The 21,521-nt window shown below is 50.1% G+C and overlaps 1 protein-coding gene across 1 annotated transcript in view; it reads right to left on the reverse strand.

The window, feature by feature from the left end:
* TMEM161B (transmembrane protein 161B) overlaps positions 1–21,521 on the reverse strand; it is a 223,556-nt gene that overhangs the window by 26,925 nt on the left and 175,110 nt on the right. The window contains exons 10-11 of the mRNA XM_085632431.1: positions 18,654–18,828; positions 966–1,062 (exon numbers count right to left, since the gene is read on the reverse strand). Coding sequence (XP_085488557.1) covers positions 966–1,062; positions 18,654–18,828 — 272 coding nt within the window. The remainder of the gene's footprint in view (positions 1–965; positions 1,063–18,653; positions 18,829–21,521) is intronic.

A 21,521-nucleotide genomic window follows, 5' to 3' on the forward strand; every position in this document is an offset into this window, starting at 1 on the left:
TGGAGGTCCCCCATCATATTACGATGTTGGCGGTTTGCAGAACGGATGACAGCTGGAGCACCGCCGCCACCCATTTGCTGACCGGCTGGATGGTGGTAAGGGGAAAGCAGGTGTCAGAGGGACGTAAAGATAAGTTCACCGCCATCCAAATTACGAGTTGGCTTTCCGTCGAGCCAATCGTGGCAGGAAGACCGCCTGCTTTGAATCCGCAGATTTGAATGAATTGGAGTACACATTCAGCACTTTCCTTTTCTTCCCTTCAGTTTCCCATGTGGATCCCTTCATCCAGTTCCCCACTTCCCAGCAGCATTTTGACCAGGAAGGAACTGACCCCGTTGGCGCCGAAATCCAGGCAAGTCAGTTTTGCATTTTTTACCCATTGACTGGACTGGGCACATAAAGTCTGGACTCCAGCAATGGGAAGTACTCACAGTAGGTATTTTTTTTTAAGTGTCATGCATATGTGTACATTTTACACTTGTGCAGTCAAAATATACACACATGCATCGACACATATAACAAATATTCTCCGTCGCAAGAAACACCCCTGCTGGGGACCGCTGCAGGACAAGCGGGGGAAACAGCCAAACTGTAACTCAGGCCCCCAGTTACTGTTTAGAATTTGAAAAGGGAGAATTTTGAATTTGGCTGCTCTAATGAAAACACCAAAAGCCACTAGACTGTTGAATGTGAATCTTCAGTTTTTACAATTGTGATCTTATAGACTACTACTGCAACATATATGTGCTGAAGCATTCTATGAACAATATGTGAGTACTTTAAGTTCACACTTTCTCAAAAATGCAAACTACAGCGGCAATGTGAGATGCAAGGCTCCAAAGGTTGTAAGTAATGTGAGAGAAGGGCAACCATTACCCAACTGATCTTCAACACTATTAATCACAATAGCTTTTTGAGTCACAAGAAAAAACAATTATTGCTTTAATCTGTCAAGATATTCTTACCTAGTGTTTTCAGAAGTAACGTTGTGTGAAGTAGCATCACCAGAGGTGCCACATACTGCAGTGCAATTACACAAAGGTAATAAAAAACACGAGCAACCTGAAAGCAATAAAACTCTTTTGAATATTTCACCAGCTCAGATGAAGTCATCAGCATACCACACCTTTACAAAACTACTCAGAGTACTAGAGAGTGGTGGTAAATAAATATACATTTTTAAAAAGTTTGTTATATCTGCAATAAGCAACATACCTACAATTGTAAATAAAAGAATTTTTTGAAAGGAAACTGAGATTTTAGTTTAAGCCACCTGCTACAATAAAAGGTTTCATTTTGTGTTTTAAAGCTATATACAAGTGCCAATCACAAACTGCCACATATAACGCTGAATATTGCAAATGAACCCTTGGAGAGCTAAAACCCACAACTAGATGGCAAAAAGACCTTTCAAAAACAGGTATTAATTGTGGAGTGAAAACATATGCCAAAATTACCTCTACTGCTCTTACTAATTACTAGAAACTACATACAAACTTAAATATATCAAAACATGTAAAGGCAAATCCTGAGTTTTGACTTCTAGACTTTCACCAGAACTGCTGCAAATCAATGTTATCTTGGAATAAGGGTTTACAGTTGATAAAATCGTACTCCTGCAAGAGTGGAACATATTCAACCTTGGTGGACAGTATAAGGATTATTATACAAATTAACATATTTAACAATAACGGGCAGTAAAGTGGATGCAGGCGGCATGATGCAAGCTGTTTCTATACCCACTGTACAAAATCCTGCTCAGAGTGGTATGTCCTTGTACTGCTGACACTGGACTATGATTAGGAGAGAGAATTCCACCCTGAACACCACAGCAATAAACTGGGACTAAGGCATCAGAAAATGTATTCCGAAATGTTTGGGTCAATGAAATACACGGTTAAACAAATTGGTTGTTGTGTTGTGGCTGAAAAGCTGTAATAATTCTTTCAGTGAATATTCTGACTTTTTTGCTGGCTGGCGATTATAAGGAACAAGTTACGTGTTAAAAACTATATATGGCAATGTCTGCTAAGAAAGTACTGATGCAGAAGATCACCTAACAATAATTGTGATAGCTTTAACGGTTCTCATCATACTCACTTAAAATCTCTGAAGTTGTAAAAGCTTTCTTATTCAAAATCTTTACTTTTTGGCTGGGTGTGATATGCACAATTATTATAGGCTATTCTGCACATGCAGTATTAAGGATTAGGATACTTAAAAAAGGGTCTTAAAAGCTAATGCAGGTTGGATATACACAGCATTCCTATATTTCCACAACTATATCATCACTCATCTTGGTAGAAAAAGACCACTAAGCTTATGTATTATGTATGAAAATTAATCATGCTCTGCAAATCCTAGTGTAATTTGAGCAGCTAGGAGAATTATTTAAACAACCGAAACTCCAAACTGATCAAAAGTAACCTGCTCAGCAAAATACAGAGAAAAGTGGATGAGAAAGAGAAAAAGATTCCCAAAACAACAGACCAACTTATTTTCTGTTGTGGAATACCATTGAATAATATAACCATATTGTACACGACTGCATTCTAACATTTGAACAAGATTAGCACAGTTTAGCATAAATGAAAGGAATAGTTTCTTACCTGTAACTCTCGTAGGGTAATTTCCATTATACTAATAAGTACTGAATAGTCCCGCTCATGTGCGGGGACCACAGAGCAGTTCCTTAATATATCGTCGTAAGTGTAGAGCTTTGCCTTTCTTCAAGAAGGCCTGCAAAGACACTTAAAAAAGAGATTATGTAGCCCATATACTAAGGCTACAATGGCCAGTTATTCATCATTCAGACAAAAAAGGGCCAGAATAAAAATTGAGGATAATTTGAAATGATTTGCATCAGCATAAATATCCCTCACAAACCCTTTTTTATGATAGAGATGAAGGACAGCAGAACAGAGTAGCCTCATAGGCTGTCATTATATGGATAATAAAGAGTGTGTGTCTTTAGGAAGCCAGATTCCACCAGTATCCCATCATGCACAGCAGGCGACAGTTGCTACAGTTCTTTTTGAAGGCGATGTGTAAACAGATATAGATTATATGAATACCTGGAGGGAGGGAGGGTCGCTTATTACTATAATGGATATTCCCCTACGAGAGAGCAGGAGTTACAGAAAAGAAACTTTATTCTCTCGCAGGGGATTTACATTTATAGTTATAAGCTCTGAAAAGAGTAGCAAGCCCATTTCCATATAGCCCGGTGGAGGAGAGAGGATAAACTGGTAAGGTCAAGCAAATAGATTTCTGAGTGAAGCCTGCCCTACTTGAGCATCTGCTCTAGTGTTAGCATCTAGGCAGTTGCACTTGTTGAATGTATGTACTGATTTCAAGGAGGCTGCTTTACATATTTCTGGAATAGGGATATTGCGTAGTAAAGCAGCAGTTGCTGCTTTTCCCTTACTGCTATCCTTTTGATAGCACAAAAAACTGCAAGAAATTATCCATTGTGAAATGGATTGCTTGGAGGTGGCTAAACCTGTACGGACCGGACTAGATAAATAATTGGACCGAGTTGCTGATGTTTAGTGTCTTGTCTAGATAGAATTTTAGAACTCACATCCAGCGAATAGAGTTCTGTACTATAGTAGAGGGATTCTGAAAGCATGTTGGTAATGAGATTGTCTTTTCGACATGTAAGTCTGAAACAACGTTAGGAAGAAATTTGGGGTGAGTTCTCACAACCACTTTGCTAGAATGAAATACTATGTGTATTGCTCATGAGAGCAGAGTGCTTGGATCTCGCTAACCCTGCAGACAGAAGTCATCACCATAAGGAAAGCTGTTTTCCAAGACAAGTGTTGGAGAGATGCCTTGTGTATGGTCTCCAAGGGGTCCTGCATAAGGCATGAAAGGACTAAATTAAGCTCCAATGGAGTGAAAGGGTGCATGAAGGGAGGAAAAACCTTCTTCAAACCACCTAGTAAATCCTTGATGGCGGGGATTCTAAATCATTTTCTCTGCGATTACTTGCTCTGGATTTGGAGGAGATCCATGTGGGCTCCCCATCTCAGTAGTGCAGTTTGAGGAGGATTCTCCTGATGAAATGGGGTACCTTTAAAGGAGATTGGTTGGAGAACACCACCATTTCAGGGACAGCTTCGCATGAAGGGATAGTTGTATCCCGTCTTCTCAATTACCTGTCCTCAAGACATTCCTGCAGAGGTCATATTTGGAGACGGACATTGGGTGTGAGAAAGATGCAGGAGGCCATCAAGCCAAGGAGGGAGGATACTGTTCTGACCGTTGGATGAGAAGCTTTCATGAGAGCCTGACACTTCCAATGGATCGATAAGCGTCTCTCCTTCAAAGGACACACTTTCGCCCCTAGTGTGTCGATGGAGGCTCCCTATTGGTGTACGGTATGAACTGGAACAGAGGGGAACTTGTTGTGATTGACCTGAATGCCTATTCTTTGTAGGAGTTCGCAAGTCCATTTGTAAAGAAGCGGAGCTTCCCAAGACATGAAAGCCTGGATTAGCCAATCATCTAGGTATGGGTAGACGAATATTTTGTGTATCCTGCGATGGAGAGCCACTACTGCCATGCATTTGGTCAATGTCCTGGGTGCTGAATTTAGGCCAAATTGAAGGACTTTATATTAATATAGGTCCTGTTCCAGTACAAACCTCAAGAACTTTCGATGCTTTCTGACGATTGGTATATGAAAGTATGCGTCTTGAAGGCTGATGAAACACAGCTAATCCCTTGGTGTAATAAATACCTGAACCTCGTTGTTCGTGAGAAATGGGTTACACTGTTAGCTTTTGTAAGAGGATACTGACCTCTGCTCGTAACAGTGGGAGTTGGAAACTGGATGGTTTTGGAGGTATGGCCGGTGGAGGAATTAAGAACTTCAGACCATATCCATAGTGAACAATATTCAGTACTCAGGTGTATGTTTTGCCGCTCTGTCAGATGCTTCCCCCTACCGGAGTGGGGAAAGGGGGGGGAGGGGGGAGGGAAGGGGAGTAATGATTCAGGGGTTTGACCCGGATGGTTGCCTGCCCCATTGAGCAGGTTGCTGGGTATATCTCCCTCAAGACTGCTTTCGGTGATATGATTGGTAGGGGCGTTGGTGCTGTTGTGCACCGCTTTGCTGGCGGCCCAATACCAGTTATGGGTTTGAACCCTCTGGGAATAGAAGCAGCATTGGTAGGGTGGGAAATATTTCCTCTGTTCCCTGGGTCTCTCAAAGCAGACAGCCTTTAGAGTTTCCTTTTCAGACTTCATCTATGCAATCTCATCGTCGGCATGGCTTCCAAACAGAGTGGTACCAGAGAAGCACAAGTTACTTACCTTCGGTAACGATATAGCTGTAAGAAACATTAGTTAGTTATAGATTCCTTACCTTAGAATTACACCCAGGCATCAGACTGGATCCGGAAAGTTTTTTCGTCAGCAGTAGCTCTGCGCGTCGGAAGGTCGAGTCGTTTGACTCCACGTTCGTCGTCAGCGTCATGGTCGCCGGGATGACGTCGCGGCAGCTACTTAGATGCTGCCCTCGCGCGCCGACGTCAGTTCTATACACAACTTTCCACGCCAGAAACGCAGAGCCATGCAAGACACTGACCATTGGTGCACAAAACTAGGGCCCTGAAAGGATGTCCTTACCCTAGAAATCAGTTCGCAGAACGGGGAGTATGGGTGGGGCGGTAAGTAATCTATAACTAACTAATGTTTCTTACAGATAGAACGCTAACGAAGGTAAGTAACTTGTGCATCTGAAAGAAACACGTTAGTTATAGATTCCTTAACCTTAGAATAGATACCCCAGCAATACCAACCCCGGTGGTGGGTCTGCGAACCAAGATCACACAAGAAAGTCCTGGAGAGCAGAACGGCCAAATAAGCCATCTCTGGACTTGGATGTCCAGGAAGTAGTGTTTGGTGAACGTGTGCAGCGATGCCCACGTGGCCGCCTGACAGATGTCATTCAGAGGCACAACTCTTCCAAAGGCAGTAGTGGCTGCCGTCGCCCTGGTGGAGTGAGTGCGCAGCCCCCCTGGAGGCTCCTTTTTAGCTAGAGAGTAACAAGCCTTAATACACAACACGACCCATCGAGAAATGGTGCGTTTGTGTACGGCCCAACCCTTCTTTGCACCCACGTAGCCAACACAAAGTTGATCATCCATCCGGAACTCTTTTGTGCCATCCAGATAGAAGGAGTAGGCACGTTTTGGGTCCAGACGGTGGAGCCTCTCTTTTTCCTTTGAAGGGTACGGAGGCGGAAAGAAGGTGGGAAAAAGGAAGGCAGTGACCACCTTAGGAAGAAAGGATGGACGGGTCCTGAGAACCACATTGTCCAGATGGACAGACAGGAAAGGAGGTTTTGAGGAAAGAGCCTGGAGCTCACCCACCCTTCTAGCAGAAGTTATGGCTACCAGGAAAGTAGTCTTAAGATTTAAGAGACGTAAAGGACAATTATGAAGCGGCTCAAAGGGAGCGCACATTAAGTAAGTAAGTACGAGATTCAAGATCTACTGATGCATAAAGAAAGGAATTGGAGTAAAGAGATGTGTAAAGCCTTTCAAGAAACGGTTAACTACTGGGGACTTGAAAAGAGAAGGCTGGTCTGGCAGCCGAAGGAAAGCAGAGATGACAGAAAGGTAGCCCTTGTTATTGCCCAGAGCAGAGCCCTGCTGGGCTAAAGAGTAGGAACAAGAGTACTTCAGAGAAAGGGGCAAAAAGAGGATCCACAGCCTTTGCTGTGCACTATGCCACAAATTTGTTCTACCTGCAGGCGTATACCGTCCTAGTGGAGGGACGCCTGGCTGCCAAGATTACGTCACAGACTTTGGGAGACAGGTCGAAAGACGTCAACTGCTGCAGCTCAATCTCTACGCAAGGAGGTGGAGACTGGACATTTTCAGGTGGAGGACTTTCCCCTGCTGCTGCGACAGAAGATCCTCCCGAAGAGGCAGTCTGGTCGGAGGATCAGTGGCCATGTTGAGCAGCTCGAGATACCAGACTCTTCATGCCCAATCCGGAGCCACAAGAATCCCTTGGGCCCGGTCGCGCCTGATCTTCTTCAGCACTCTGGGCAGAAGTGGTATAGGCGGAAAGGCGTACAACAGTTCTCAACTCCACTCGCGACTAAAAGAGTCGCCGAGCGAGCGCCGCCTTGGAAATTTCAACGCGCAGAATTGCTGACATTGCGCGTTCTCTTCAGTGGCGAATAGATCTAACCAAGGCTCTCCCCACTGTTGAAAAAGACCTTGCACCACCTAAGAGTGAAGACGCCATTTGTGATCCATTATGCACCTGCAGCTGAGTTTGTCCGCTCTGGCATTCAGAGAACCTGCCAGGTGTTGAACCACCAAGGAAATGCCTTGATGTTCCAGCCATATCCAGAGGCGAAGGGCCTCCTGACAAAGGGTCCACAACCCAACCCCACCCTGTTTGTTGCAATACCACATGGCGGTGGTGTTGTCTGAACACCTGCACCACTCTTCACCGGACAGAGGGAAGGAATGCCTTCAGTGCAAGATGAATCGCCCGTAGCTTCAGGCGGTTGATGTGAAGCCCGGACTCTGCCGGAGACAAGAGGCCTCTGATCTCTGCCTCTCCCATGTGGCCGCCCCATCCCAGAAGGGAGGCATCCGTCACCACAGTGTGGTCGGGTTGGTGAAGGGAGAGGGACCTGCCACTGACCCAATCCTGGTTCGTGAGCCACCACTGCAGCTGTTGAGCAGTGCCCTCTGAGATCTTGGTTGTAGTTGGACAGATTCCCCCAATGCTGCGCCCACTGGAACTTCAGGTGCCACTGCAGAGCCCGCATATGCCACCTGGCATGATTGGTCAGCAGGATGCAGGAGGCCATGAGGCCCAGCAACCTCATGGTCATTCTGACCAAAACCCGAGACAAGGGCTGAAAGATCGGAATCATAGCCCGAATGTCCCGGACTCGCTGTTCGAGAGGATAGACCGAAACTGCGCCATGTCGAGAACCGCTCCGATGAAGAGGAGCTCCTGAGAGGGAACCAGGTGAGACTTCAGCACATTGATGGAGAACCCCAGCTGATGAAGGAGGTCGGCTGTAGTCTGGAGGTGGGAGACGACTGCCTGGGTCGAGCCCTTCTTTAACAGCCAGTTGTCGAGAAAGGGGAAGACTGAAACCCCTGATCTGCGCAGATGAGCTGCGACCACCGCCATCACTTTCGTGAACACCCGAGGGGCACCGGTAAGGCCAAAGGGGAGCACGGTAAACTAAAAATGCTCGAGGCCTACCGTGAACCGCAGGTAACGCCGGTGGGCCGGCAGGACGGGGATGTGGAAATAAGCGTCCTGCAAGTCCAACGCTGCCATCCAGTCTTGCGGGTCGAGGGCAGACAACACCTGAGCAAGTGTCAACATTTTGAACTTTTCCTTCCGGAGGAAGCGATAGACGTCCCTGAGATTCAAGATAGGACACAGGCCCTTGTCCTTGGGAACCAGAAAGTAGTGGGAGTAGCAACCACGGCCTACTTCTAGGACAGGAACGCGGCTGATGGCTCCCTTGGCCAAGAGAGCCGCATCTTCCTGTTGGAGAAGTGCCAGATGATCCTCCGACATGCGGTGGTAACAAGGTAGCATGGCTGGAGGGGTAGGGGTAGTCTCGAAAGGGAGGGAGTAGCCCCATCCGACCATCTGCAAAACCCATCTGTACGAAGTGATGGTGCGCCAGTGGGGGAGATGATGGCGAATCCTGCCGCCCACTGGCGTTTGATGGGCCTGAAAGGTAGGACTAGGAGGGTTTGGAAGCTGCTGCAGAGTGGGGGTTGGTGGACTGGCCCCCTGAACCACGACATTGGTTCCCACGTCCACAGCCGCGCAAAGGTTGGGTAACTTGCTGCGGTTTGTGGCCCTGGGTGGGAAGTAGCAGGCCACCCCTTCTATAGCCACGAAAAGCCGAAAAGGAGACCGCGCCGGGCTGGTGGAGAGACCCAAGGACTTGGCCGTAGCCCGTGAGTCCTTGAAGTGCTCTAGGACGTTGTCTGCTTTGTCGCCAAAAAGGCGGCAGCCATCAAAGGGCATGTCCATAAAGGTGTTCTGGACATCCCCTGAAAAGCCAGTGGACCTCATCCAGGCGTAGCAACGAAGCGCTACCGACGTTGAAATAGTCCTGCCCAGAGAGTCGGTGGTGTCCAGCCCACAAGGGATCGTAAACTTAAATTCATCGCTCCTGGCGGCGACAGCCTGCGAAAGCACTGCCCGGGCTTCCTCCGGACACTGAGGCAGCACTTGCGCCACCGTATCCCACAAAGAGTGGGAATAACGGCCCAAGAGACATGCGGTGTTTATGGACCGCAGTCATAAGCTGGCGGAAGAGAAATTTTTCTTGCCAAGATGGTCCAGCTTCTTGGATTCCCTTTCCGATGGAGCGGTAGGGAAGGCGCTTTTGGAGGTGGAGGCTTGGACCACCAAGCTCTCCGGGGTGGGGTGTTGGGAGAGGAAAGTGGGGTCGCCTAGAACCGGGCGGTGGAGTCAAGCGATCATCCCTTCCACGGTAGCCCCCATGTTGGGCCTGGACCAGGTGCCCAAAAGGATGTCAGTGAGGGCCTCATTAAACGGGAGCAGGGGCTCCGAAGAGCTCGCCGCCGGTTGGAGTTTAGTCCTGACGAACAAGTTACTAACCTTCGGTAACGATGTATCTGTAAGAAACATTAGTTAGTTAGATTCCTCACCTTAGAATATCCCCAGGCGTCAGACTGGATCCGGAAGATTTTTCGTCAGCAATACCCCTTGCGCGTCGCTAGGCGTCGTCTGCGGCTCCGCGTCCGTCGTCGGCGTCGTGCGCCGGGATGACGTCGTCGGAGTACTTAGACGCCGCCCTCGCGCGCTGACGTCAGTTCTTGTACATAGCCTTCCGCGCCAGGAACGCAGAGCCATGCAAAGACCGACACTGGTGCCAAAAATAAAATCTAGGGGCCTGAAAGGACAACCTTAACCCTAGATGTCAGTTCGCAGAACGGGGAGGATGGGTGGGTCGGTGAGGAATCTAACTAACTAATGTTTCTTACAGATACATCGTTACCGAAGGTTAGTAACTTGTTCATCTGAAAGAAACACGTTAGTTAGATTCCTCACCTTAGAATAGATACCCAAGCAATACCATCCCCGGTGGTGGGTCTGCGAACCAAGATCACACCAGAAAGTCCTGGAGGACAGAACGGCCAAAGAAGCCATCCCTCCGGACTTGGCTGTCAAGGCAATAATGCCTGGCAAACGTGTGTAGAGAAGCCCACGTCGCCGCCTGACAGATGTCCTGCAAAGGGACTCCCCGTCCCAAGGCAGTAGTAGCCGCCGTGGCCCGAGTAGAATGGGCGCGCAGCCCAACAGGAGGGTCCTTTTTAGCCAAGGAATAGCAGATTTTTATACACAAAACGACCCACCGAGAGATGGTTTGTTTGTGCACAGCTTTCCCCTTCTTAGCGCCCACGTACCCAACAAAAAGCTGGTCGTCCACCCGGAACTGTTTTGTGCGGTCCAGATAAAAGGAGAGCGCACGTTTTGGGTCCAGACGGTGGAGCCTCTCTTCCTCTTTGGAAGGATGCGGAGGCGGAAAGAAGGTGGGCAAGGTGACAGACTGCCCAAGGTGAAAAGGAGTCACCACTTTAGGAAGAAAGGAGGGACGAGGCCGAAGGACAACCTTGTCCGGATGAACAGATAGGAAAGGAGGCTTTGAAGATAAAGCCTGGAGCTCACTCACCCGTCTAGCCGAGGTGATGGCTACCAGAAAAGCAGTCTTTAGAGTTAGAAGACGAAGAGGGCAATTGTGAAGAGGCTCGAAGGGAGCGCACATCAGGAAGGTCAATACCAGATTCAAGTCCCACTGAGGCATTACAAAAGGGACAGGAGGGAACGTGTGTGTAATGCCTTTGAGAAAGCGTGTAACCACAGGGGACTTGAAAAGAGAAGGCTGATCAGGAAGCCGCAAGAAGGCGGAGATGGCAGCAAGATAACCCTTCAGGGTGCCCAGGGCAGAGCCCTGCCGGGCCAGAGAAAGAAGGAAGAGGAGAACCTCAGAAAGAGGGGCGGAAAGGGGATCCACAGCCTTTGCTGTGCACCATGCCACAAATTTGTTCCACCGGCAGGCGTATACCGACTTCGTGGAGGGACGCCTGGCTGCCAGAATGATATCACAGACTTCAGGAGGCAAGTCAAATGGCATCAACTGCCGCCGCTCAATCTCCACGCATGGAGGTGGAGGCTGGACAGGTTCGGGTGGAGGACCGTCCCCTGCTGCTGCGACAGAAGATCCTCCCGAAGGGGCAGACGTATCGGGGGATCGGTCAACAGACTGAGTAGCTCGGGATACCAGTATCTTCGTGCCCAATCCGGAGCCACCAAGATGACTTGGGCCCGGTCGCGCCTGATCTTCTTCAGCACTCTGGGCAGAAGTGGTATAGGCGGAAAGGCGTACAACAGACCGCAACTCCACTCGTGACGAAAAGCGTCGCCGAGCGAGTGCCGCCTTGGAAATTCCAACGCGCAGAACTGCTGACATTGCGCGTTCTCTTCGGTGGCGAATAGATCTAACCAAGGCTCTCCCCACTGCTGAAAGAGGCCTTGCACCACTTCGGAGTTCAGACGCCATTCGTGATCCATCATGCACCGGCGGCTGAGTTCGTCTGCTCTGGCGTTCAGAGAGCCCGCCAGATGTTGAACCACCAGGGTGACGCCCTGGTGTTCCAGCCATGTCCAGAGGCGCAGAGCCTCCTGACAAAGGGTCCACGACCCCACCCCGCCCTGTTTGTTGCAGTACCACATGGCGGTGGTGTTGTCCGTGAACACCTGCACGACACTTCCCCTGACAGAGGGAAGGAAGGCTTTCAGTGCAAGCCGGATCGCTCTCAACTCCAACAGGTTGATGTGGAGACGAGACTCCGCCGGAGACCAGAGGCCTCTGATCTCCGCCTCTCCCATATGGCCACCCCAACCCAAGAGGGACGCATCCGTCACTACGACATGCTCCGGTTGGGGAAGGGAGAGGCTCTTGCCCTTGACCCACTCGCGGTCCGTGAGCCACCACTGCAGCTGCTGTGCAGTGCCCTCCGAGATCAAGACATGGTCGGACAGGTTGCCGTGATGCTGGGCCCACTGAAACTTCAGGTCCCACTGCAGAGCCCGCATGCGCCGCCTGGCGTGATGCACTAGTAGGATGCAGGAGGCCATCAGCCCCAGAAGCCGCAACACTAGCCTGACCGAAACCCGGGATAGAGGCCGAAAGATGGGAATCAGGGCCTGTATATCCCGGACCCGCTGTTCCGGTGGATGGACCCGGAACTGCGCCGAATCGAGAACCGCTCCGATGAAGAGGAGCTTCTGAGAGGGACTCAAGTGTGACTTCGGCACGTTGATGGAAAACCCCAGCAAATGCAGGAGATCCGCCGTAGTCTGGAGGTGGGAGACGACTGCCTGGGGCGAGCCCGCCTTCAACAACCAGTCGTCGAGATAGGGGAAGACTGGGACCCCTGATCTGCGCAGATGAGCTGCGACCACCGCCATCACTTTCGTGAACACCCGAGGGGCACTGGTGAGGCCGAAGGGGAGCACGGTAAACTGAAAGTGCTCTTGGCCCACCGTGAACCGCAGGTAACGCCGGTGGGCCGGCAGGACGGGGATATGGAAATATGCGTCCTGCAAGTCCAACGCTACCATCCAGTCTCCAGGGTCTAGGGCAGCTAAAACCTGAGCCAACGTTAGCATCTTGAACCTTTCCTTTCGGAGGAAGGCATTGACGTTCCGGAGGTCCAAGATAGGGCGCAGGCCCCCCTTGCCCTTCTTGGGAACCAGAAAGTAGTGGGAATAACAACCACGACCTACTTCTGGACTCGGAACGCGCTCGACGGCCCCCTTGGCCAGGAGAGCCGAAACTTCCTCGCGGAGAAGATCCAAATGATCCCCCGAGATACGGTGGTGTTGTGGTGGCATGGCTGGAGGGGTCTCGAAGGGGAGGGAGTAGCCCCTTCGGACGATTTGCAGCACCCACCTGTCCGATGTGATGGACCGCCAGTGGAGCAGGTGATGGCGAACTCTGCCGCCCACTGGCGTGGTATGGGCCTGAAAGCTCGGACTAGGAAGGCTTTGAGGCGGATGCTGCCGGGGTGGATGTGGGCTGACCACGTCGGCCTCCATTTCCGCCACGGCGGAAGCCACGTCCGCGACCGCGCGCAGGTTGGTTCTGCGGCTGGTGGCTCTGCGGACGTGAGGAGGCGCCCCTTCCTTGGCCACGAAAGGGGCGAAAAGCGGAGGTGTGCGCCCGCGGAGCCGAGAGGCCCAAGGACTTGGCCGTAGCCCGGGAGTCCTTAAAGCGGTTCAGCGCACTGTCCGCCTTCTCACCAAACAGGCGAGTGCCATCAAAGGGCATGTCCATGAGGGTGTTCTGGACATCCCCGGAAAAGGACGTGGACCGCATCCAGGCGTGGCGGCGGAGCGCCACCGTGGTGGAAATCGCCCGACCTAGCGAGTCCGTGGTGTCAAGCCCACATCTTATGGCGTGCCGTGCTGCATCCCTCCCATCGGCCAGAGCCTGGGAAAGACGCGTCCGGACCTCCTCCGGACACAGGGGCAGCACGTCCTCCACCGTATCCCACAGAGAATGGGAATAACGGTCCAAGAGACAGGCGGTATTTAAAGACCGCAGGCCCAAACTAAGGGACGAGAACAGTTTCTTGCCAAACTGCTCGAGTCTCTTGGAATCCCGGTCCGGCGGAGCGGTCGGGAAGGAGGATTGGGAAGTAGAGGCCTGGATAACCAGACTCTCGGGGGTGGGGTGTTGGGACAGGAAGCTGGGGTCGCCCGGAGCAGGGCGGTGGCGCCTGGCAACGTTCCTATCCACAGGAGGAACTGTGGAGGGCTTGGACCAGGTGCCCTGCAGAACGTCAGTGAGGGCCTCGTTAAACGGCAGCAGAGGCTCAGTGGAGCTTGCTGAGGTTTGAAGCACCTCAGTGAGGATGTTGGTCCTCACAGCCACGGCAGGCAACTCGAGCCCAAGGGCCTCAGCCGCCTTGCGCAGCACCACAGAAAATGCTGCACCCTCCTCCGAAGCCACGGTCGGAGGAGAAGTGAATCCAGCGTCTGGCGAGGTGTCCAGCCCGCTGGCCTCCCCCAGCTCATCTGCCCAGTCCTGAGAAAGCTGTGACTGAACAGCCAGAGGGTCCTCGAACCCCTCCCAGTCGCCCCCTTCTTCCGATTCCTGATAAACAGGAGGAATGATCGGAACCGGACTGTAGAGATGGTAGGTCTCTAGCGGCGTCGGATGCGGCGTCGGCGGACGCCGTGCCGGCGTCGGGTCCGGATGAGGGCTAAACTGGGGCGTCGGCGTCACAGGCGTCGGCGGTGACGGCGTCGGTGGTTCAGGCGTCGGCGCCGGTGGAGGAGTGACAAGGTCAACCGGCGTCGACTGGGGCCCAGGCATGGGCCCCGCGGGGACCTGCGGCGTCGAGACCGGAGTCGTCGACGGCGCCGGGGCCGGAGCCGCCGGCACGCGAGGTCGCCCAGTCGAGCCCGCGGGGCCCGAAGGCGCGCCAGCGGGCGTCGACGGCGGGGCCAGGCTCCTCATGGCCGTGAGGAAGGCACTGATCTCCGCCGGCGCCGCGTCAGCCCCAGGGACCGGAAGGTATGGGGGCGGACGCGGCACCTGCGGCTCCGCCGGAGCCGCGGGGGTGGAACCACTTGGACCCTCGGCCGAGTCGCGCGACCGGCGAGGGGAGTCCGAAGAGCGATGTCGCCTCTTGGACTTCTTTGAGTGTTTGGACTTACCCGACGACTTGGAGCCAGACGATCGATGGTGGCGTCGGCTAGGGCTCCGCGAGCGATCCTTGGACCTCCTCCTGGACTGGGATCGCGCACGACGCGGAGCCGAGTGGCGAAGCTCGAGAAGCTTGCGGGACCGCTCCCGCCTAGCCTTCGAAGTCAGGGCCTGACAGTCGTTGCACGACTCCGCGTCGTGGTCGAGGCCTAAGCAATAGAGGCACCGGCGGTGGTGATCGGTCACCGACATCAGTCGATGACAGTCTTCACAAGCCTTGAACCCAGGCATCCTACCGGCACCAGATGTCGACAGACAGGGATCAAAAATGATCAAAAAGATTTAGTCAAAAAAGACTAAAAGGGGTAGCTCTCCCGGATCTGCGCTTACTGGCGCGGAAAAAAGAAGAACTGACGTCAGCGCGCGAGGGCGGCGTCTAAGTACTCCGACGACGTCATCCCGGCGCACGACGCCGACGACGGACGCGGAGCCGCAGACGACGCCTAGCGACGCGCAAGGGGTATTGCTGACGAAAAATCTTCCGGATCCAGTCTGACGCCTGGGGATATTCTAAGGTGAGGAATCTAACTAACGTGTTTCTTTCAGATCGCCACCTTAGGAAGCTCGAGGTTGAGAGCCTTGGCTGCCCTACGCAACACCACAGCGTATGACACTCCCTCCTCTGTAGCCACGGTAGGAGGAGACAACATGCCAAGGTCGGGTGACGTGTCAAGACCACTGGCATCCCCCAGTTCCTCTCTCCAGTCTTGTTCAGACCCTAGCTGGTCAGCTAAAGGGTCACCTGACCTCTCCCAGTCCTTATCTCTGGTTGCCACTGTGGTTGCAAATGGACCCCAGAAGTGAACAGGGGCACGAAAACCCCACCCGTCGCCGGATCTGGTGTCGATTGACGCCGGTCTGGTGCCGTGTCCATATCAGGAAGGAAGCTGGGGTCGATGCTGGTAGGAGGGGGCGACCGGCGTCGGGCACGGTAGTGGTTCCATTGGAAGCGGCGCCGGTGGAGGTGTAGTAAGGTCAATCGGCGCCAATCCGGATCCAGGCCTGGATCCAAGGGGGGCCTGCGGCGCCTGGCCCGGAGCCACCGGCAGCGAAGACCTAGGCACCCCAACCGATTCCGCAGGACCCGAAGTGCGCCAGAGGGATCGGTCCGCCCAAAGATGGCATGCATCGTCTCGTAGAACGTACGAAGCTGGGCTGGGGTTGCTCCAGGTCCCAGAAAGGGAGGGAACCCTTCAGGTTCTGCGCACGGAGCCGCGGGAGTGGCACCACCCGCGCACCTCGTCGAGTCGGCCGACCGACGTGGAGAAGGCGAAGAGCGACAATGCTCCTTCGACTTCTTCTTATGCTTTGACTTACCCAACCCAGAGTGCGAAGACTTTGATGACTTCGAGCCAGACTGATGGGGGTTCCGCAACCGGTCACTCGACCTCCCTCTCGACCTGGACCGCAAACGGCGCGGAGCCGGCTGCCGCCATTCAAGCAGCTTTCAGGACAGCTCCCACAAAGCCTTCGGTGTCAATAACTGGCAGTCGGAGCACAACTTTGGGTCGTGGTCGCGCTCCAGGCACAAGATGCACATTCAGTGTGGATCCGTCACCTACATCAATCGGGTGCAGGAACCGCAGGCCTTAAAACCGGGCATCCCTCGTGCACCTGTTCAGAGTCGAAGACTTGAAACAAGACATCGACAAAATTCGAGAAAAACTTAGTCCAAAAAATGACTGAGGTACCGCTCTTCCTGGATCTGCGCTGACTGGTGAGGAAAAAGAAAGAACTGATGTCAATGCGCGACGGCAGCGTCTAAGTAGCTGCCGCAACGTCATCCCAGCGACCACGACGCCGAACAGAGAGACAACCGACGCCACCTTCCGACGCGCAGAGGTACTGCTGGCGAAAAAACTTTCCGGATCCAGTCCGACACCTGAGGGTAATTCTAAGGTAAGGAATCTATAACCAACGGGTTTCTTTCAGATTCGTAGGTCAAAATACTTGGCTGCGATTCTGGACTGAGGGATGCAAACGGAGCCAAGAGTGTCTATGAAGAGCGATGTCGTGACAGTCTTCATAAGCTGCTAAAAGGGAAGAGTTTGCTGCAGCACTAATAATCTGACTTGAGGCCAGTAATCAATCATTCAAGATTTCCATGAAGTCTTCCCTCTTATCCCTAGGAAGATCTTTTGCAAACTGGCTCATGGATTCACACAGTGTCCTGTTGTAGCTGTGGCACTGGCTGCTTTAATGGTGGCTGCTGCTGTACAGCACACTTTTCAACCCACAGAGTCTAACCTCCAACTCTCCTTATCAGGAGGTACTGTAAAAGTGGGAGTAGTGGCATGTTACTTGTTTGCGCTACCACAATCACAGAGATTGGTATAGGATCTATTCACCGAAAAGCAGGATCCTGCTCCGGGGAGACGGGATTTCTTTTAAGGCTTGTATGGTGCTGGCTTAACAGAGGCTGGAGTCAGGAAGAGGTCCACAGCAGGTTCAAGGAGACCTAGTACTAAAGGCAGCAAAGGTTTTGGTGATGACCTGTGTTGTAGAATCTCAAAAATTACTCATGACGTTGCTGTTGGAGTCGATATAGGGATGTTAAGTTTCGTCGCTCCCCTTACAAGGACCTCTTGAAATGTGGTGGCATCATCCACTGGTGATATACGTGGAGGTGGAGAGTCTGAAAATGTTTGGGACTATCTTCCAGTAGAAGTGGAGGACATGTCTGTATGATGTGGATGATGATGATGGTGCCTAGAAGATCTAGAAGTGCGCTTTGGGCTGTGACGAGGGCGCCTAAAATGACTGCGCAACCTGGAATGAGATCTGGGTCTTGGAGTGACCAGCACCTGTGGAGCTGGAGGCCGTGGTGAAGCAGATGGAGTTGGTCAGACCTGTACCTCTACTTGACGTCGATGCTCTTGAAGTAGATTGGGATCAAGGGTGTTTTTGGGCCGCTTAATTCCTGGCACATCCACCAGAGACCGATGACAGAGCCCTGGTAGAGGTCTGGCTCTCCTCACCCCGAGGTCCCACCTTCTGACTCCATCTGCTCTTTTCTTTGCTCCAAGGTACCATGAAGACAAATCTCTCTCGGTCTCGCAGGGTACGCCTTGAAAAGTTCCTGCAGTGATGGCAAGAATCAGGAACATGATCTTCTGAGAGGCAGGGTATAAACACCCCATGAGGGTAGGTATTGGCCTTTTTCCTCCCACAGAGTGTGCATTTGTCAAAAAGAGAAGGCAGTTTTCTGAGAAAAAGCCTCTAATATCAGTCAGAAAAGGAGGCAGCGTCCAAAGATGTCGAGCAAAACAGTGGTCTTCAAAATTCAGTTGAGAATTTTGAACAGAAAAATTGACAAGCTCAATGCTCCAGGGTCCTGTCAGCAGGAGCCGGAAGAGAACTGCAGCAGCTGCCACCTTCTAAGCATGATGAGATACTGGTGGTATCTGGGTTCCTAAAGGCACAGTCTCTTTATTTTGCCATATAATGACAGCCTATGAGGGTACTCTGTCCTGGTCTCCTTCATCTCTATCATAAAAAAGGGTTTGCAAGGGATATTTATGCTGTATGCAAATTATCATCAAATACTTTACTCTGGTCCTTTTTCTTCTTCAAGAAGAATAATCTACCCAATGTAGCCTAGGAAGATAGCCTGCATAATCCGTCTCTTTCTTAAGTGTCTTTTCAGGCCTTACTAAATAAAGGCAAAACTCTACACTTGAGAAGAGTTACTGAAAAACTGCACGGGGTCCCCACACATGAGCGGGACTATTCAGCGCTTAGGACTATTAATGAAAATCCCCTACAAAAGAACCTTAGTTTTCAATTACGTGTTAAGAGGAGCATTCAAATGCACTATTGCAGCTTTCTCGCTTACCATTTTCTGCAATTCTACTGTGCTTATTCTGCCAGCCTCCTTCTTCATCTGCTCCACACATTTATGAGCTACGTTTAGGTAAGCTTGGAGGTGATGACGCATCACAGCAAGCCGCAAAGTGCACAGGAAAATGATAATCCACAGACGCAGTGTATCAAAGGATGCTTCTGTCATTCTGAGGATCACAAACAAAAGAAGATGTTTTCATACATATCAGCAGGACTATAAAATTAAATTATAAACCAAGGGAGTATGATTGAGTGTATGATCTCACAACCACCAAGACTCAATTTATCATGTGGAAATCAGCTTCCCATAACATTCGTTTTTTTGTTTCCCATTCATACCACAGACAATGATGTACAGGGAATGGATGGCATGTGGCATCAGGAAGACCAGGGCTGAAGGACGAGGAGCACAAGTCACTAAGTTCAATAAAGAATTCTTACACCGATGTCCTTCAAATCAATTAATAGGAAGGCTGCAAACAACCAAAAACTCAATAGGAAGGCTGACACCAAAGATATCAAAAACAGATTGAAGGTCTATCTGAAAACATTCAGGGTCCTGCTTAAACAAAGGGTTGCTATTAGAGCCAACAGTCTAAGTCCTCTTTAGATAAAATCAACGAATATGAGTGGATATGTAACACAAAGTGTTCTAAAAATGGGGTACTGCGCAGCACACTTAGTTGGAAAGTTATTCCTAACTGCATAATCATGACTATCAAGATGGAGATTGAAAACAGAGATAAGTGAGCAACAAATGTGTTGGGCACCGAAACATGATAAAAGTCCCTTGGTGGTTCCAAAGACTACCCGTTGAACAAGTAACTTCAGAAGCGCCCCGGTCTTCTTTCCCTTAGCCCTTTAAAAAAAAAAAAAAAAAAACTCTGATCCCTCAAATAATTCATCTTGCTTAATGTTACAGTGAAGCACCATGGCACTGGTTATTTCCTTTATGCCACAGATTCAAATGGCTTATGAATCTCACCAAATTCAGTATTTAACTGGAAATAGCATTATTTACTGTAAGTATGTATCAAATTTTAGTCTGAGTCAAGATGCTCCTTTTACTGAGCAAATGCTTGCTCATACGTACCTTGAGATCAATCAAGCTCTGGAGCATTTCAGGGAGAAAGTAGATTTTCATGATCATATACATATATAATTAAGTGGATTTCAGTTTACAAAACGGAGACAGACGTTTTAGTTTACTATTGTGTTTTCCAATTAACACTATATAAAGCAATGAGAACCATCCACATTCTTAACTTGCAATGAACCCGTTTTTAACAGACATTAAGTCAACCTGATCTGAGCCTAATAACAAAAGAATCAGGTAGAGGTTTAATACAGCAAGATGAGAAAGAAGTCACAATGAGCGCAGGATCTTAATCGGCAATGCTCAAGCTCACCAATGTTGCTGGTAAATACGGTTAAACATTCAAACCCCACATTGACGGCATCTGTGAAAACGAGGTTGGTGATTCCAAAGATGTTTGACAGCAGAGTGGGACTGGCCTAAAGGGCATCAGGCAGGGCCAGGTGGGCTAGTCTGGCAGGTCTGTGTGGGCCACTGTTTTTTGGCGGCTTGTAGGCCTGTTCCATTGACTGGTGGGTTTTTATTCCTGTTGATTTCCCTGATATTAATGCAAACATTGCCTGTAGCAAGCTCAAATTCATGCAGTCTCCCATACCTAATAAAAACACTTATAAATGGACTCTTTACCATCTCCTAATTGCCTGAATTTCCAAACATGGGCTCACTTTAATTTTCCTGCCCATGCCTATTTTTCTGTCTCAGTCCGACCATGTCTGAGAGCTGGGATCTGTAGAGAGAAACACTTGCTTTTTACATTCCTGGAAACCACTGAATGAATAGATGCCCAACTTGGACATGTAGGGAGCAAAAAAAAAAAAACAATTGAGGGTAAAACACAGTAGGCTAATCTGTCCAGTAAGAGTACATTTAAAGTTACAATGGTGCTTTGTTGACTATTTCCAGATTAATTGGAGGTTTTCCATGTTATCCAGAGTCATCTTACATATACTACTGCTAATGTCACCTGGAGTCAGGGACAGATTTACCATAGAGCCAGGTCTTTGTGCATCCAAAAGCCAAAGAAATAACAGTTATGCCATCCCCCCAAAAAAGGAGCTCCATTTTCAGGTGACCATGGAGTTGGAAAAGCACCTAGAAGGATATAGGCTTCCATGCATTTTGGAATTGCTAAAGTGTTCCCTATTTTTCCTGGCTAGGGACAGGTCTGTAGTTGGATAAGTTGCTTGCATCAAAGATGGGTATTTTCAGGAGGGCAAGAGAGACAGATTAAGAGGAGACAAGGCACTCGGTAAAGAGAGCCTCAGCCATCCTTTACAGCCTTCCGTTAAAATATAGGAAGCAATGCTTATAATGACATCTCAAGTTGCACATCACAGCTGCCATGACCTTGCTGAAGGCTTTTACAGCAAGTATTAGGCTGAAGGAGAAGGATCAGTTAAAGGCAAAAATGCCATTACCATATATACAATTGCAAATGTAGAATCCTTCAGATCTATTGTCCATTACAAGTTCAAGGACAATAAGATGTGCTTTCCTGAAGTATTCATTGTACTGTATTTTATCTGTTATTTCTAAAGCGCGGCAAATTGCCTTGGAGAGTAATGCAGGATTAAATGAGAGAGAAGCATAAAGAGTCCAGGGCTCCAAAAATCCAGGTTTTTAGAGATTTCCTGAAACAAGCCTCAGAATGGATGAGACGAAGGTGGCTGGGGAGTATATTCCATGCTTTTACCCCAAGAACAGTTAGTGATCTACCGCCTTTAGTTTTATATTTGAAGGGTGTGGGTTTTGAAAGGTTAGCTG

Source organism: Triturus cristatus, chromosome 2_1, assembly GCF_964204655.1.
Source record: "Triturus cristatus chromosome 2_1, aTriCri1.1, whole genome shotgun sequence".
In the NCBI taxonomy this organism is placed as follows: Eukaryota; Metazoa; Chordata; class Amphibia; order Caudata; family Salamandridae; genus Triturus; species Triturus cristatus.